The sequence below is a fragment of the Schistocerca gregaria genome, chromosome 3, assembly GCF_023897955.1.
Source record: "Schistocerca gregaria isolate iqSchGreg1 chromosome 3, iqSchGreg1.2, whole genome shotgun sequence".
Lineage (NCBI taxonomy): Eukaryota > Metazoa > Arthropoda > Insecta > Orthoptera > Acrididae > Schistocerca > Schistocerca gregaria.
In genome coordinates, this window is record NC_064922.1 from 335075323 (window position 1) to 335093077 (window position 17755).

A 17755-nucleotide genomic window follows, 5' to 3' on the forward strand; every position below is an offset into this window, starting at 1 on the left:
AGGGCTTGAAATGTTGTGTGACGTGGTTGGTGTCTGTGAGAGTACCTTTTTCAGTGTAGCCGTGCTGCCTCTCGACCGTTTCCATCTGTTTGGTCGTACACAAGCACCATCTTAGCTTTTTCCCGACATGAAAATCGGGCCAGGTTGGTGCTTGCTGTAAGCTGCGTCAGTCAGGCAGCCTGCAACACACAACGAACACGCGGCCCATTGTCACAAGAATTTTATTCGTCAATGCCATCTAGTGTGGCAACTACACGTTTCCGGACACATGTTAATAGGACCTTTCTTTATCCATTTCCAGTCAGGTATCCGTCCTTGCATTTTGTCAATTTTATTAATGCTCACGCTGTATAGGTTCTCCTTAGTTTCTAGTTTCGCGAAGTTATTATCAAACTCAAATGTCGGACCTTTGCAAACACACAATTCGGCGCAATGGAAGGTGACATTTGTTACACTTAACAAGTTATCGGAGAAGGAACTGTTAGAGGAGCTTAGTGTGTATCTTGATGGATGTGTGCGAATGTCGCAGATTTGAAATCCGAGCGCGTCTCCGTGCTCTTAGCTACAGTGCTTTCCTCGCAGCAGACAAAAAAATGGTTCAAATGGCTCTTAGCACTATGGGACTTAACTTCTGAGGTCATCAGTCCCCTAGACTTAGAACTACTTAAACCTAACTAACCTAAGGACGTCACACACATCCATGCCCGAGGCAGGATTCGAACCTGCGACCGTAGCGGTCGCGCGGTTCCAGACAGTAGCGCCTAGAACCGCTCGGCCACCCCGGCCGGCTTTGACTTCAAACGAAAGAACTTAACGAACTAGTGAATGGGCGGGAGATGCAGTCACCGCCTTGTGTACGTACAGTACTAATTGTCGCGCAATAGAATTAAGGCTAGTCACTGGGTGAAAAGGGTCTATGAGGAGGGGGACGCGAGGGGGGGGAGGGGAAATTGAAATACTGTTCAGGAAACAGCGGCGGGGAGGCAACCATTCGATAGTGAAGTAACGCGGCTGAGTGTTTTGCTCTTGCAGGCGCTGAGGCGTGTCTTTAGTGCAGGCATGAGCAGCTTTTGGTCACATGCCGGTTAGATTCACTTTCTTACTTAAGTTCATGGGCCGTTTCGTCACGTGGCACGGCGGCAGTACTCCAAGCCCCTTAAAGACGAAAGTACAGCGTCCGTGATCTCGATTCTGCGGTAACGCCCCGATTTGAATGGCACTCATTCCCGACATGCCACGCCAGTAAATTGTGCGTCAAAACACACATTTCTTGAGATTAAATCTATTTTATGTCCATCACATCTTCAGACGTTTACATTTATTAACGGGTCGTGAACATTGTTTCTTTACTAACGACGTTTTGCAGTAACTCTCTAAAAAAACTTCCGTTGCAATATTCTGCCGCCTATGTTCACGATACGTAAGTAATCGTAAACATCTGAAGTTGGAATGCCAGGCATATTGAAATATGGAGGGGTCCAAAGAACGTATCCTCTGTTTAATAAAAGTCCATAACTGAAAAACTAATTGACGGACTTCTCTCATCTTTGGCAGTGTAATAGTCTGTAGTTCCGGCAATCGCCACACAAGCGTTGTATTGCGTTGTTTTGTTTCGTCAGATGACAGTCGCCAGATAGTCAGTGTTTTGTTCTTAGTTGCACCTAGTTACTCGAGTAAACATGGTTGGCGCAAGGCTTACGTTCGATGAAAGGAAGTCAGTTTTGAAGTAGTATTTTATGTACGAAAACATTAATTAGGTTCAACGGCAATGGCGAAATGAGCATCAGAGCCACCGACACGTTTAACGATTCGTCTCATTCGAGACAAATTTGAAGCCGAAGGCTGTGTTAAAGATGTACACAAACAACGATCTGGACGACCTGTAACAGTAACAAGTCCAGGTAACTCCCGTTGTGTGTTTCAACAATTCACTCGCTCACTATAGAAATCTGTGAGACAGTGTGCCCGTGAAACTGGAGTGAGTCGCTCAAGTGTTCGACGAATTTTGAAGACAGCAAAGTGGAAGTGCTACATCCCACGACTGCTACACGCAATGAACGACGACGATCTAGATCGTAGAATGGAGTACTGCGAGTGTTTTACTGACATGGTGCGCAATGATGAAGAGTTTGCAGAGGTGACTGTGTGGTCTGATGAGGCACATTTCAAACTCAGTGGTACAATAAATCGCCACAATTGCATCTGCTGGGCCGCCGAAAATCTGAACGTCCTTGTAGACAAAGCCGTGAATTTACCAGGAGTAAATGTGTGGTGTGGGTTGTCTTACCGGGCCTTGATTTGGCCGTTCTTCTTTGACGGCAGTTACCGGTGAGGTGTACCCTCAGAGGCTTCGGACATCCATTTTACCTGCCATCCGAGACTTGTATGGATACGGAAGAGTTTACTTTCAACAAGATGGTGCCCCAGCCCACTACCAAAATCGTGTTAGGTCTCGACGAAAATCTACCAGGAAGATGGATAGGCCGTAGAGGTGCTGTGGAGTATCCACCACGTTCCCAGACCTAACTGCTCTGGCCTTTTACCTTTGGGAAACAGTAAAGGACGTCGTTTATCGACAAAAGCCACGCACATTGGATGAACTTCGAGAATTCATCGTACATTCATGTGTAAATATCCAACTGAACACGTTGCAGTCAGTAGTTCGCCCTGCAGTTCGACGGCATCGTTTGTGTGTGAATGTAAATGGTGACCATTTCAGACACCTACAGTGATATCTTTAAGTTGGATTTTAAGCTACAATTTCACCAAAAATGAGGTAACTCCGTCAATTAGTTTGCAAGTTATGGGCTTTTAAACACTGGATACATTTTTTTGGACCTCTCTGTATAATCATGGAAAAATAAACGCCTAGGAAAGCAACAGGTTGCAACCAATTCATTATAAATTACCTGCAGTTTCAACAGTTGTAATGTTCTAATAAGACCACGCTCTCCCTCCGACGAATTTCTTCCACGGGCCGAATTGAAATCAGTCTTGGACCGGATCCGTCCCGCGGGCACTCGGTGGCCCACCCGTACTTGGGCTCACTGGCTGATCGCGACCTCTCAGGCAGTATTCTTCGCTATCGCCTTCGACGCGTTCAGAAACTAATTCTGAAACTTTCATGTTGTCGACTGTCTTTGAAATGAATAGGCATTGTACTTTGAATTGTGTTTTAAAAGGAATTGTTTAAACCTTATTATTGAGAAGTTACTTTGGCCCCCAGCCGTGAATTGATCCTTGTTGTTTTAAAGAGAAAACTGTACATTGTGTTTTCGAGGAATAAAGTTGTGTGTTCTTGTGTAACTAACAGTAACTGATCTTGGCCCCTTTCCACAAGCTGATCCGCTCCGTCCTGCGATACCGGATTTCAGAAGGGATCGGTTGGTAGGACATATTTTGAGACATCAAGGGATCACCAGCTTAGTACTGGAGAGAAGTGCGGGGAGTAAAATCGTACAACGAAACCAAGAGATGAATACAGCAAACAGAGTCATAAGAACGTGGGTTGCAGTATTTACTTGGAGATGAAGACGCTTGCACACGATAGAGTTGCATGGAGAGCTGCATCAAATAGGTCTTCGGACTGAAGACCACAACAGAAACAAAAACCACTTCAGTATGCTCGAGGGCCGTGCGGGATTAGCCGAGCGGTCTACGGCGCTGCAGTCATGGGCTGTGCGGCTGATCCCGGTGGAGGTTCGAGTCCTCCTTCGGGCATGGATGTGTGTGTGTTTGTCCTTAGGATAATTTAGGTTAAGTAGTGTGTACGCTTAGGGACTGATGACCTTAGCAGTTAAGTCCCATAAGATTTCACATACATCATCATCTGTATTCGAGAACTGGCAGCTGTGGTGAACTGTGATCACTCCACCATTGTGCGACATTTTCATGCAATGGGAAAGTTCAAAAATTGGGTGTGTGGGTATTGCATGTTCTAGGCTCCACAAAAATCAGCGGGTGTCCATATGCGCATCTCTGTTTGCTCGCCACCAATTGGCTCATGAACAACACCGAACATTTCGATCAGGTGTCGTTACTGGTGACGAGAAAAGGAAGCAATGGTAGAGCCCAAACAAAGCAGCAACTCCCCATTCAGAGACCTGCGCGCAACCACAAAAGATAATGTTACGCGCCAGGTGGAACAACGACGGTGTGGTGTACTACGAATTGCTTCCACAAGCTGTAATCATAACTGCTGACATTTAATGTCAACAAATGAGACATCGTGCAGACGCAGTCTAAGACCCCGCGCTGCTGCTGCGGTGGCAGGTTCGCATCCTGCCTTGCGCATGGGTGTGTGTTATGTCCTTTGGTTAGTTAGGTTTAAGTAGTTCTAAATTTGGGGACTGATGACCTCAGAAGTTAAGTCTCCTAGTGCTTTGAATCATTTGAATCATTTTTGAGCAGTCTAAGACCAACGACCAACGACTATATGAAGCGATACTACCCCACGATAATGCCCGCCAGCGTTCTGCTGGACTGACAAACAACACTATACGGGAGTTGGATTGGAAAGTCATTGCAGAACCACCTTACTCAGCTGATATTGTGCTCTCAGATTTTCTATCGAACATTCCTCAAGGGACTACCTCTCTGGATGAAAATGCGCTCCTAACATGGCTCGACTAGCTCTTCGTCTCAAAATCATGTAATTTCTACAGTCGTTGAATAAGTTTACCGCAGACTATGTCAATAGTGAACAAGGATATATTATTGATGGCTAATGACTCTGTTATGTGTGTCTGTTGTGTTTATTAAACTTATGGTAAAACGCTACGAACTTATGCACCAACCCAATAATTGCACCTACAGTAGGGCTGTCTTCTTCATGATGCATGCAGATGTCACCATCACTGTAAGGTCCACAGAGCGTACATTTATCCGTATTTAAAGGAAGTTGCCGTTCATCACAGCAAACAGAAATGAGTGTCGAATCAAAACACCTATCAGCAGCATAAATTTCTAAATCGTTATTTTATCGCGCAACCAGTGTTTGTGTGTGTGTGTGTGTGTGTGTGTGTGTGTGTGTGTGTGTGTGTGTGAAATCTTATGGGACTTAACTGCTAAGGTCATCAGTCCCTAAGCTTACACACTACTTAACCTAAATTATCCTAAGGACAAACACACACTCACCCGTACCCGAGGTAGGACTCGAACCTCCGCCGGGACCAGCGCAACCAGTTTAGGCGATATTTTACGCCATCTTCATCCCCCCCCCCCCCCCCCTGGCAGACGTGTAGTAGGAAGATTCCAACTTTAGGTCCAGTCAAAATAGGGGCCAACATTCAATGAGTCGTCTCCATAGATTTTTTACACAGTGACCCCTTCGATCATCACTTGTCGACTTGTTATTCGCCTCAAAACCAATTTCTCCAGTCGTTGAATCGAAAAGTCAGTCAATACTGTTACAACTCGTACATTTATCCGTATTTAAAGGAAGTTGCAATTCATCACAGCAGAGAGAAATGAATGTAGAATCAAAACACCTTCCAGCCGTCTAAATTTACGAATTGTTATTTTATTGAGCAACTAGTTTCGGCGATATATTACACCATCTTTAGGCCCCCTGACAGACATGTACTAGGATGACTCCCATTTTAGGACCAGTCAAAATAGGGGCCAGCATTCAGTGTCTGGTCTCTGTAGATTTTTGACACAGCGACCCCTTGGATCGTCATTGCCGACTTGTCAGCAAGAGATGATGGAAGGGATCGCTGTGTCAAAAATCTGCAAAGACCAGACACCGAATGCTGGCCCCTATTTTGGCTGGTCCAGAGGTGGGAATCACCCTATACGTCAGTCAGGGGTGCTGTAGATGGCGTCATATATTGCCGAAACTGTTTGCTCAACAAAATAACAATTTGGAAATAAATGTAAATGTCGTGTGGCTAGGGCCTACCGTCGGGTAGACCGTTCGTCGGGTGCAAGTCTTTCGATCTGACGCTACTTCGGCGACTTGCGCGTCGATGGGGATGAAATGTTGATGATTAGGACAACACAGCACCCAGTCCCTGAGCGGAGAAAATCTCCAACCTAGCCGGGAATCGAACCGGGCTCTTAGGATTGACGTTCTGTCGCGTTGACCACTCAGCTACCGGGAGCGGAAAATTTGGAAAAGATACTTTGATTTGGCATTCGACTATCCCCCAACCACCTGTATAAAGATGGACATAGTGAGACTCAAACAGAAATTATGTCTAAATCTCCTTGACTCCCCCTACAGCCACTCACCGGTTATACAAATGAGTAACTGTGGTTTATGATGTCTTCTCCATGTGCGCAGGGCGTGTGGCGTGTTTTCGCAATGCTGGGCGACTGACTTCGCGCGGCGCGGCCTGGCCATGGAGCTGTTCCGGCGGGGCGCCATCTTCGCGACGTTCTTCGGCTCGTGCCTGGCGATCGCGCTGCTGGTGGCCGCCCTGGGCACCAAGTTCTGGGTGGTGGCGCGCGCGCGCCGCATCCCCAACCCGCAAGAGTCGGACGGCCGCGTCCACTTCGGGCTCTTCGACGGCAAGAAGGAGCTCAACGTCGCCTACGGATGGCGCACCTACGAGATCGACAGTGAGTACGCAGCCTAGCCCGCGCTCCTCTCACTTGATATGGGGCTCAGGTGTTTATTATTAAACAAGGTGCTATGCCTCAAGCCTAAGTAAAAAAGGCAACTATGTATTGTATGTTAACCGGGAACCTAGAAACGATGGAGAGGCTCCGTCCCCGCCGCAGCCGCAGTGATTCACAACCACACGACGAGTACCGCAGTCAACTTCACCCCTCCTCCGCCCCACACCGAACCCAGGGTTATTGTGCGGTTCGACCCCTGGTGGACACACCAGGGAACGTCTCACACCAGACGAGTGTAACCCCTATGTTTGTGTGGTAGAGTAATGGTGGTGTACGCGTACGTGGAGAACTTGTTTGCGCAGCAATCGCCGACACATTGTAACTGAGACGGAATAAGGGGAACCAGCCCGCATTCACCGAGGCAGATAGAAAACCACCTAAAAACCATCCACAGACTGGCCGGTTCACCGGACCTCGACATAAATCCGCCGGGTGGATTCGTGCCGGGGACCAGACGCTCCTTCCCTCCCGGAAAGCCGTGAATTAGACCGCAAGGCCAACCGGGCCAACGAGGACACGGCATCAAGATTACAGTGTAGTAATAGTACGTTTAATTTAAAATTCATTTCGCTTAGCGGTTGTCAAGTACACAGGTGGAAACGCACAACTTTTTCACCTTGAAAAACTTCTGCGCCATTAAAGATACTTGTAATCTCTACTGACCTACACAAATAGTGACCAAGGGCATATGATGTCACCGTAACTTTATTAATAAGATGTTTACGTTTTTGAAAGCATTCTGCCTAGAGCAAACATAATTTTCTTGTATTTTTGCCAATAAACGTCCCAGTGACGATTTAGCATCACCAACGGGTTCCCTTTATTTTTTGCAGTACCACAAACTGTTGTTCATGTAGCTGTTGGTCAAGTAGAGTATAGTTGTAAACTACCTTGTAGAGATTTTCCGCCTTTTGCGTATTTACGGAAAGTACTGCAACGTTTCTCTGAAGTTCAGTTCTTAATTTCGGACGGTGACAGCAATAAAAATACCTTAAAGCTCGAGATCTTTACCCACACTATGGTAATTGAGGAAATTTTATCCTTACTGCCTGCTGAGATAAATTGTGTTACAGTTAGTAAGCTGACTGCTAAGCTCTCGTTGTAGAGATCTACATCTACGTGTACCTGGATACTCTGCAAATCGCACTTAAGCACATGGCAGAGGGTTCATCGAACAATTTTCACAAAAATTCTCTATTATTCCACTCTCGAACAGCACACGGAAATAACGAACACGTATATCTCTTTCCGTGCGTGCTCTGACTTCCCTTATTTTATTATGATGATCGTTTCTCCCTACGTAGGTCGGCGTCAACAAAATATTTTCACATTCGGAGGAATAATTTGGCGATTTAAATTTCGTAAGAAGATTCCGACGCAACGAAAAACGCATTTGTTTTAATAATGTCCACCCCAAATCCTGTATCATGTCAGTAAAACTCTCTGCCCCAATTTCGCGATAATACAGAATGTACTGCTATTCTTTGAACTGCCTTGATGTTCTCCGTTAATCCTATCTGGCAAGGATCCCATACCGCGCAGCAAGCAGTACTCCCAAACAGGACAGACAAGCACGGAGTAGGCAGTCTCTTTAGTAGCTCAGTTACGTTTTCTAAGCTTTATGCCGGTAAAGTGCAGTCTTTGGTCCGCCTTCCCCACAACATTTTCTATGTGTTCCTTCCAATTTAAATTGTTCGTATTTGTAATTCCTAGGTTAGTTAAATTTGCGGCCTTCATTTATTTCATCCATTTTAAAGCATTACCTTGCGGCGTAGAATAAATCCTATCTGTAGCTACAGCAGGACATTAATTGTAGACAATTTATAGATGTTCATTAAATACACTACTGGCCATTGAAACTGATACACCACGAAGATGACGAGCTACAGACGCGAAATATAACCGACGGGAAGAAGATGCTGTGATATGCAAATGATTAGCTTTTCAGAGCATTCACACAAGGTTGGCGCCGGTAGCGACACCGTCAACATGCTAACATGAGAAAAGTTTCCAACCGATTTCTCATACACAAACAGCAGTTGACCGGCGTTGCATGGTGAAACGGTGTTGTGATGCCTCGTGTAAGGAGGAGAAATGCATTCCGTCACGTTTCCGACTTTGATAAAGGTCGGATTGTAGCCTATCGCGATTCCGGTTCATCGTATCGCGACATTGCTGCTCGCGTTGGTCGAGATCCAATGATTGTTAGTAAAATATGGAATCCGTGGGTTCAGAAGGGTAATACGTAACGCCGTGCTGATCCTAATGGCCTCGTATCACTAGCAGTCGAGATGACAGGCATCTGATTCACATGGCTGTAACGGATCGTGCAGCCACGTCTCGATCCCTGAGTCAACAGATGAGGACGTTTGCAAGACAACAATCATCTGCAAGAATAGTTCGACGACGTTTGCAGCAGCATGGACTATCAGCTCGAAGACCATGGCTGCGGTTACCCTCGACGCTGCCTCACAGACAGGAAACACTGCGATGGTGTACCCGACGGCGAACCTGGGTGCACGAATGGTAAAACGTCACTTTTTTGAATGAATCCAGGTTCTGTTTACAGCATCTGATGGTCGCGTCCATGTTTGGCGACATTGCGGGGAAGCGTGTATTCGTCATCGCCATACTGGCGTGTCACACGGCGTGGTGGTATGGGCAGCCATTGATTACATGTCTCGGTTACCTCTTATTCGCAGTGACGGCACTTTGAACAGTGGACGTTACATTTCAGATGTGTTAGGACCCGTGGCTCTATCCTTCCTTCGGTCCTTGCGAAAACCTACATTTCAGCAGGATAATGCACGACCGCATGTTGCAGATCCTGTAGGGGCCTTTCTGGATACAGAAAATGTTCGACTGCTGCCCTGGCCAGCACATTCTGAAAATCTCACCAATTGAAAACGTCTGGTCAATGGTGGCCGAGCAACTGGCTCGTCACAAAACACCAGTCACTACTCTTGATGAACTGTGGTATCGTGATGAAGGTGCGTGGGCAGCTGTACCTGTACACGCCACCCAAGCTCTGTTTGACTTAATGCCCAGGCGTATCAAGGGTCTATGCACCCAAATTGCGTGAAAATGTAATCAAATAATCACATGTCAGTTCTAGTATAGTATTTTTGTCCAATGAATACCCGTTTATCATCTGTATTTCTTTTGGTGTAGCAATTTTAATGGCCAGTAGTGTATTCCAAGCAAAATTTTATTTGAGCTGAAATGTACATTATAATTCATTAGAAAGATTTGAGTTGAAATACAAAAATTTAATTAGAATCTAAACAAAATAAACCCAACTCAACAATTTCAAAAAGTTACAAATTATTTGGAATAGACGTTAGTGCCAGGTTTCTCAGCATTTCTGGTAGAATATCCATTTGATGTAATCACCGCCTCCATTGTGTGCTGCATCGAGTCTACCAGATGATGACCTTCTGGGTTAACAACTCGGAACCAGGAACTGACAATGGCCTACAGCAGCTCCCTCTTGTTGCTGGGATTCCACCGTGTATCTACAATTTTCAGCCGTTTCCGCAAGTTCTAAATCGGCCTGAGGTCGGTACTCTTTCCAGGCCAAGTCAGCATACTAATGTGATGGTCAGCGAATCATTTCTTATTAATTCTAGCGCTGTGACAAGACGGTCTGCCTTGCTGAACGATTCTCTGAATGATGTTACCTTGAAACATGAATAGAGGGCAGAAATTTCAACACCAGTAGTTCTTCGTTGTACTTTTTGGCCTTAATGTTGCCCCCAAACCTTTTCAGACCCATAATGCCGAGTCTTGCAGTGCAGCTCCCCGTAATGACACCGATAGGATGCTTCATAGTCGCAGTGGTGCATTAAAGCAACAATTTTTCGCCTGTACGACGATGAAAGAAATGAATTCCATCCCTTCCAAAGCCACTGATCTTAGTGTCGTCACTCCAAATGAGATTAGCCCAGTCTTCCTTCCATCACACCCTGTGTGCAAAAGCCCACTGCATACGTTTCTGACTATAATTTTTTCAGATAAGACTTCCTACTTGGAGTGCTCTCTCGTAAACCATTTTCAGGGAGTTAACTTTTTATACCTGCGATTCACAGTCATATAGAACTTTATAAAAGATGTCATATGAGTAGCATCTAAACAGTAATCTGCCGCTGCAGTTTAGTGCATATGTGACTAGTGATGGGCTAACGAACATGAGTGTCTAAAGACTATGTTGTTTTATGACATACAGAGAGGTGTGCTCGCAATATGTAACAGCGTCACGAACGTATTTAATAGTAATGACAACGTCATATAAATGTGTCAGCTCATTTTAAGTTGACATGACTTAAAGCCACAAAAATCTGCATTTGATAATGGCCTAAGGCCGAAATTGCAGACGCGAAATAAAGAAGGTGTTACAGTCACTGGCGTAAATCTGTCTTTGAAAAAAAAAAAAAAAAAACACAAAAGTTTTGTCTGACTGATCAGAAACTTCAACCCCTTAAGTACTGGAGATGGCATGTACATCTTTTGCGGTATGCCGACGACTTTGCAGAGAAATACGGCTTAGTCGACGACAGTCTTCATTAGTTAAGGTTCCTTTTCTGCCGGTTCTTGCAGCGGCTTTGGCTGACGCAAATTCTTGCAGACTTTCCTCGTACCCGACTAAGCAGCTCTTCTCGCAGTTTCTATGGTATTTCTGCATAAGTACAACCTCCTTCACAAAGTGTTATTGTCTTACTTAGCCGGCCACTACGGCCGAGCGGTTCTAGGCGCTTCAGTCCGGAACCGCGCTGCTGCTGCGGTCGCAGGTTCGAATCCTGCCTAGGGCATGGATGTGTGTGATGTCCTTAGGTTAGTTAGGTTTAAGTACTTCTAAGTCTAGGGGACTCGTGACCTCAGATGGTAAGTTCCATAGTGCTTAGAGCCATTTGAACCATTTTTTGTCTTACTCATTTCATCACAACCTACGTACATCTCGCTATGTCAAACTGAATGAAGAGTTCAGTGAAATGTCCAAAACTGGTTTCACTACCGTGACTGCGGCACGAAACATTGCCGGCCAGCAGCTGCCAGCGATCTAGCGCACAGTATTCGACGGCTACCGTCCGTGAGCTGGTGGAACGGTAGCGGCTCTGCGCTGAAGGTCGCCCTAGGGGAAAGGTTCGTGACTCAGGCCGTGCCACTGCCTTGCAGCCCCTTTCGTCCGGGTGACCGCTTTACACAAGAAGCAAACTTCCTGCACTGCACAGCATGCGTGAAGTTCCTCGAGTGGTGGTTTGAACTGGGAAAAAACTATCAGACTGGCTGCCGGCGTAGAAATCTTAGGACGCTACAGCATATCACTTCCTGTAGGTACATTAGGACACCTAACAGTTATATTAACATTGCCTCCTTCATAGCTTATGTCAAATTTTTAAACAAAATCAGCTCAAAACATACAGTGCGTCCAAGGTAAAAGCGGCATCGTTTCATAAAGAACATGTGGCCTTACAGTTTCCTTCTCTTCTGATCATCTGACGGGCGTGGTTAACTGACATAGTGTCACTTGTTGCTGGCTCCTTGAAAGCATAGAGATTCCATTATCAGTTATTCAAAAAGTGTATGCCGCGTTCTGTGAATGAAAGGGTGTACACTAGGGCTGCTGACAAACTATCGTTGTGTAGATACATCGATTCCATTTCCAAAATGAGTCGATATACCGGGCGATGACGGTTGAACGCGATTTATCGATATATCGATTCCATGTGGCATTATGGAGTGCCGAGATTTTTATTTTATATTTTTGAACAGTTTTCGGTAAGTATTTAAAGATCTCCTTCTGAAACTTGTAATGGTACTTGAATTACGTAACCATTACGGCACCTCACCTCAACCTCTCGATACCAGCAATATTCTACCGTGTTTCTGTAAAATAGTTAACATAATTCTGTGACAACATTCAGATTTGATTTCATTAATGTAGTGGTACTTCGATACATCGATATGTATATATTGCATTGATATTATTCTTATGTGTATTCTTTCTTTTGTCACTATGATCTTTGACGTACTTGTAACACTGTTTTTCGGGCGCGTAAGCGGTTATTAGAGAGTCATGCTTTGGTCGTCATGTTAAAAAGACGCAAATTGTAGTCTGTTTATGAAATGTGAACTTTAACAGTGAGGAAGATATTTTGAAGTATGTTTTATATTACAAAGTGATGTTTTGGAACGAGTTACGTAATATTGTAAAAATGTAATAAAAAGAAGTGTAACTTAAATTCGGAGTGCTGATTACCTTTTTACATCACCATTGTCCTAACTTGCAAAAGTTTAATCTTCAAGAATGGTTTATGAAACACATCTATAAAACTTTTGAATATCGCAGAATAGCACCTAGGCCTCTTTGAATCCGAGCTTGGAATCAACATTACCTAGATTTTCGACGATTGAGCCATGAGTTCACAACGAGACCAGCGTGGGAAACACGAAAAGATGAGTGACTACTTTATCCATTATTTCAAGAAATGACTTTATTAACTGTGCTCTGATGACACCTGCACATAATATAACTTTTTTGTTGCCAGAAAATGCAATATTTAGCAGCGTGAGCAACTCTACAATCATAATTAATTTTTGACCTTTGTTGTGGTAGGGTTGTTAGAAACTATAGTAGAACTTTTTGCGCTCTCATCACGTCCAGTCTTTCTCTTTGATTGTGTGGAGCACTTATATGTGGCACAAAAGAAGATGTCCAATTCCACTGTTCCACTGCGAGGGGGGGGGGGGGGGGGGGGGTTGGCAATATGAGTGGAATAACAAGTAAAGAAATACCACACCAGTGCGTTAAAAAACAATTCTTAATGCAAATTAGTGTGCTGTTTCTTGACATCGGCCTTATTCAAAATCATTTGCTGAAAATGATGAGCAAGAATCTAAGAAACAAGATTGGTCTGTGCGGTGGGCGGAGATGTGTGAAGGAAATGTTGACGTAATCGGCGCCCGGCGCCACCAATAGAAGCTGCAACGTTTAGCTTCACCACGCGATTTTGACACTACAACTGCTGGGTCGCTGACGTTGGCATTAATGAAAAAACAGGCAAGTCGACAGGAAGCATTCTGGATAAATCCGATGTGTGACGACCCATCGGACATCTTTCCTTGTGCTACTTACATGCAGTTACCATTGTTAGCAAAGTGATTATCGCTGAACCTGAAAGTCCAACTTTTCCTTGCAGGCTGCTAGCTTGTTGATATACAGAATATCTAATAATAAATTAATACTTAAATATACAGCTCTAAAACCGGCAGTTTATTTACAATGTGTGGTGTGCGTACTGTAAGACCTCCAGTACACAGACCATCAGATTATTTGACTTGTCGCTCTAACGAAGTAGGCCAGTGTCAGCAATATGTCTCGTGGTCTTATCGTGGCATGTTTATCTTCTGCCGTTAGGTCAGACGATAGAAATGCCACTTGAATGCTTAGAGTAGCAGATTGACGGTGACCAACTTTAAGCAGAGCTTGATTAATTTTCACACACATTTATTAAAATAATAACAAGCATAAAAATTACTTAACTTGGTTCTGGATGCTATTTACAATTGACAGTCTGAAGTTCCTTTGGTATTGGTGCGTTAATCTTATCCTCACATATATCTCTGATACTTGACAAAAGTGTTTATACATTTATCTTCATGGCTATGTACAGGAATATGGTAATCTTATTAGGCGCAGACTGAAACTTGACTACAGACTGGTACAGACAAATCTAGAACTCGTACAGACGGGTACAGACAAATGCAGACTAGTACAGACTGGTACAGACAAATGCAGACTGAATAATCGGAGGTCTGTACACTGCGCGAGTGTGATCCGCGAGGAGAAAAGGTTCTACGTTAGCAGCAATCTCATTGGCTGTGTTACATATTAATACGCGGATCGGCGGAAGCAGAATTTGGTCCGTCTCTATGGCAGCGCCAACTCGTAGTGCGGAGACGGACGAGCGCTGCGCCTGCACTGTTGTGCTTAGCTGCGCGCGCTCTTGTGGGAAAGTTGTGTACGCGCTGACTACGCGGAAGTATGTACACAACACAACGTGTAACCGATTTTTTGATAGGTATGTATGCAAATATCTTTTCTGTCGATATATCGATATAACGGATCATTTCTTAGATATATCGATGGTCAGTAATGATATAACTTTAAATATCGATATTTTGGATTCCCGGTATTTTTAGAAATATCAACAGTCCTAGTGCACACCGGGTGTAACGTATAAGTGCAGAAATTTTTTATGTGTGGTGACTCAATATGTACAGGTCTTTGTCGCCTTAAAGGCGTTCTTGACTAACATCAGTCTCAAATGTAACTAACGCTCACGACCTTACTGCATATATTTAAAGCGAAACTGATTTTCATTCTCATAGTGGCGCTAATTGCGCCAGTCTTATGCGACTGGAGCGAAATTTTAATATATATCATCTTTCAGATGTACAAACACGCGTACCAACTTTCGTTTGTTTCGTACAACTCTTTCCTGGTGTTGCGATCTTTTCCGTCAGTATATGTGGAATATGATTACTGACTATCTGTAAATCACTGGTTACGTGGGCTCCTTACTTCTGACTGGCAGAAATTTTAAGACTTCACGCTGCCAGTGCTTTTGTGTCTGACCACCTCCAGTAATAGTAACAACACTGGAAGAAGTGCCAAAAGATCTTAACAGGCACTTGAAAACCATTGCTATTGATAAAATACGAAATCCAGCATAGGTAACTCATTTTCGAACTGTTATAAACAAATGTATAATAATAATACAGTAACTATGTGAGCTGTACGGCAGTATAGTAACCATTATATAGATACTGTTGCTTTCTACTGTCAGTAGGTTCGTTTATCTGTTGCGAGTTTTACAATGAAGATATTTCTCTTCCACTGCGGGAACTATATACAACACGGAGAATGCATTTCCATTCAATATTTAATTATAAGTGACGTCTCTATCTTAGTTTTACTGGCCATTAAATCTGCTACACCAAGAAGAAATGCAGATGATAAACGGGCATTCACTGGACAAATATATTATACTAGAATTGACATGTGATTGAATTTTCACGCAATTTGGGTGCATAGATCCTGAGAAATTAGTACCCAGAACAACCACCTCTGGCCGTAATAACGGCTTTGATACGCCTGGGCATTGAGTCAAACAGAGCTTGGATGGCGTGTACAGGTACAGCTGCCCATGCAGCTTCAACACGATACCACAGTTCATCAAGAGTAGTGACAGGCGTATTGTGAAGAGGCAATTGCTTGGCCACCATTGACCAGACGTTTTCAATTGGTGACAGATCTGGAAAATGTGCTGACCAGGTCAGTAGTCAAACATTTTCTGTATCCAGAAAGGCCCATAAAGCACTTGCAACATGCGGTCGTGCATTATCCTGCTGAAATGTAGGTTTTCGCAGGGACCGAACGAAGGGTAGAGCCGCGGGTCGTAATACATCTGACATGTAACGTCCACTGTTCAAAGCGCCGTCAATGCGAAGAAGAGGTGACCGAGACGTGTAACCAATGGCACCGCATACCATCACACCGGGTGATACGCCAGTATGGCGATGGCGCATACACGCTTCCAATGTGCGTTCACCGCGAAGTCGCTTAACACGGATGCGACTATCATGAAGGTGTAAACAGAACCTGGATTCATCCGAAAAAATGACGTTTTGCCATTCGTGCACCCATGTTCGTCGTTGAGTACACTATCGCAGGTTTGATGCAGTGTCAAGGGTAACCGCAGCTACGGTCTCCGGGTTGATAGTCCATGCTGTTGCAAACGTTGTCGAACTGTTTGTGCAGATGGTTGTTGTCTTGCAAACGTCCCCATCTGTTGACTCAGGCATCGAGACGTGGCTGCACGATCCGTTACAGCCATGCGGATAAGATGCCTGTCATCTCGACTGCTAGTGATACGAGGCCGTTGGGATCCAGCACAGCGTTCCATACTACCCTCCTGAACCCACCGATTCCATTCACTGCTAACAGTCATTCGATCTCGACTAACGCGAGCAGCAATGTCGCGATACGATAACCGCAATCGCGATAGGCTACAATCCGACCTTTATCAAAGTCGGAAACGTGATGGTACGCATTTCTCCTCCTTACACGAGGCATCACAATAATGTTTCACCAGGCAACGCCGGTCAACTGCTGTTTGTGTATGAGAAATCGGTTGGAAACTTTCCTCGTGTCAGCACATTCTAGGTGTCGCCACCGGCGCGAACCTTGTGTGAATGCTCTGAGAAGCTAATCATTTGCATATCACAGCATCTTCTTCCTGTCGGCTAAATTTCGCGTCTGTAGCACGTCATCTTTCTGGTGTAGCAATTTTAATGGCAAGTAGTGTACATTGTTTTGAATAGTAATAACAGTAATGTTCTTTTGAAAATAATTTAGTTCGTGACCGCACACATTCGAGCCTTTATGTTTTACGCCTCAGAAAGAAGTAACCGCAGCCCTATAGCACGATGACCTGAGCAGCAAGTAGAGTAGGTGACGGCAGGCCGTCAGTATCTTGTGGGAACCGTTTGGAGGTAACGGTGTGGAACGCGGGACAAGGCCGGAACGCGGTGCCAAACAGGTGCATTGCGTGGCGCGTGGGAGGCGGCATGTGGCATGTAGGTCGTGTCATGGCGCCAACCCCGCCCCCATCACCCCCGCCTCCAGGGGCGGCGGCGCACTACTGCCACCAGTCGACCTTCTTCCGCCTGACCCTGGACCCCGCCTCCTCTAGTCCTCGCCTCTTTACCGTTTCCGTGCCACACGCGGGTTGCATCTCTCATACCGACCTTAGCGCCGTCCTGTCACTTACAACAGTCAATCTGTCGACGGTGATTCGTGTCTATATGGTACTTGGAACTTGTTTCGGTGGTTACCGAAAAGGGAGTCTAACCTCCCGCCGATGTCAAATCTCTGAATCGCGAAAGATGGAGATGGGAATGAGCTTTGTCCTACCTAAGGAACTATCCTTATATGCATCGTGAGCGATTTAAGAAAATCATGGAAAATCTGAGTGTGGGTACTTCGAAATTAATTCGCTGACTGACAATTCATTGACATGTGCTTTATTAGGTACGGAGCTACAGTCCAATAACACGAGTGGTCGCCTGA

The 17755-nt window shown here is 44.9% G+C and overlaps 1 protein-coding gene across 1 annotated transcript in view; it reads left to right on the forward strand.

Annotated features, from left to right (window-relative positions):
- The window catches only part of LOC126355138 (uncharacterized), a 233205-nt gene that overhangs the window by 63729 nt on the left and 151721 nt on the right, over positions 1-17755 (forward strand). The window contains exon 2 of the mRNA XM_050005324.1: positions 6287-6564. Within this exon, the coding sequence (XP_049861281.1) occupies positions 6345-6564 (220 nt within the window). The 5' untranslated portion in view covers positions 6287-6344. The remainder of the gene's footprint in view (positions 1-6286; positions 6565-17755) is intronic.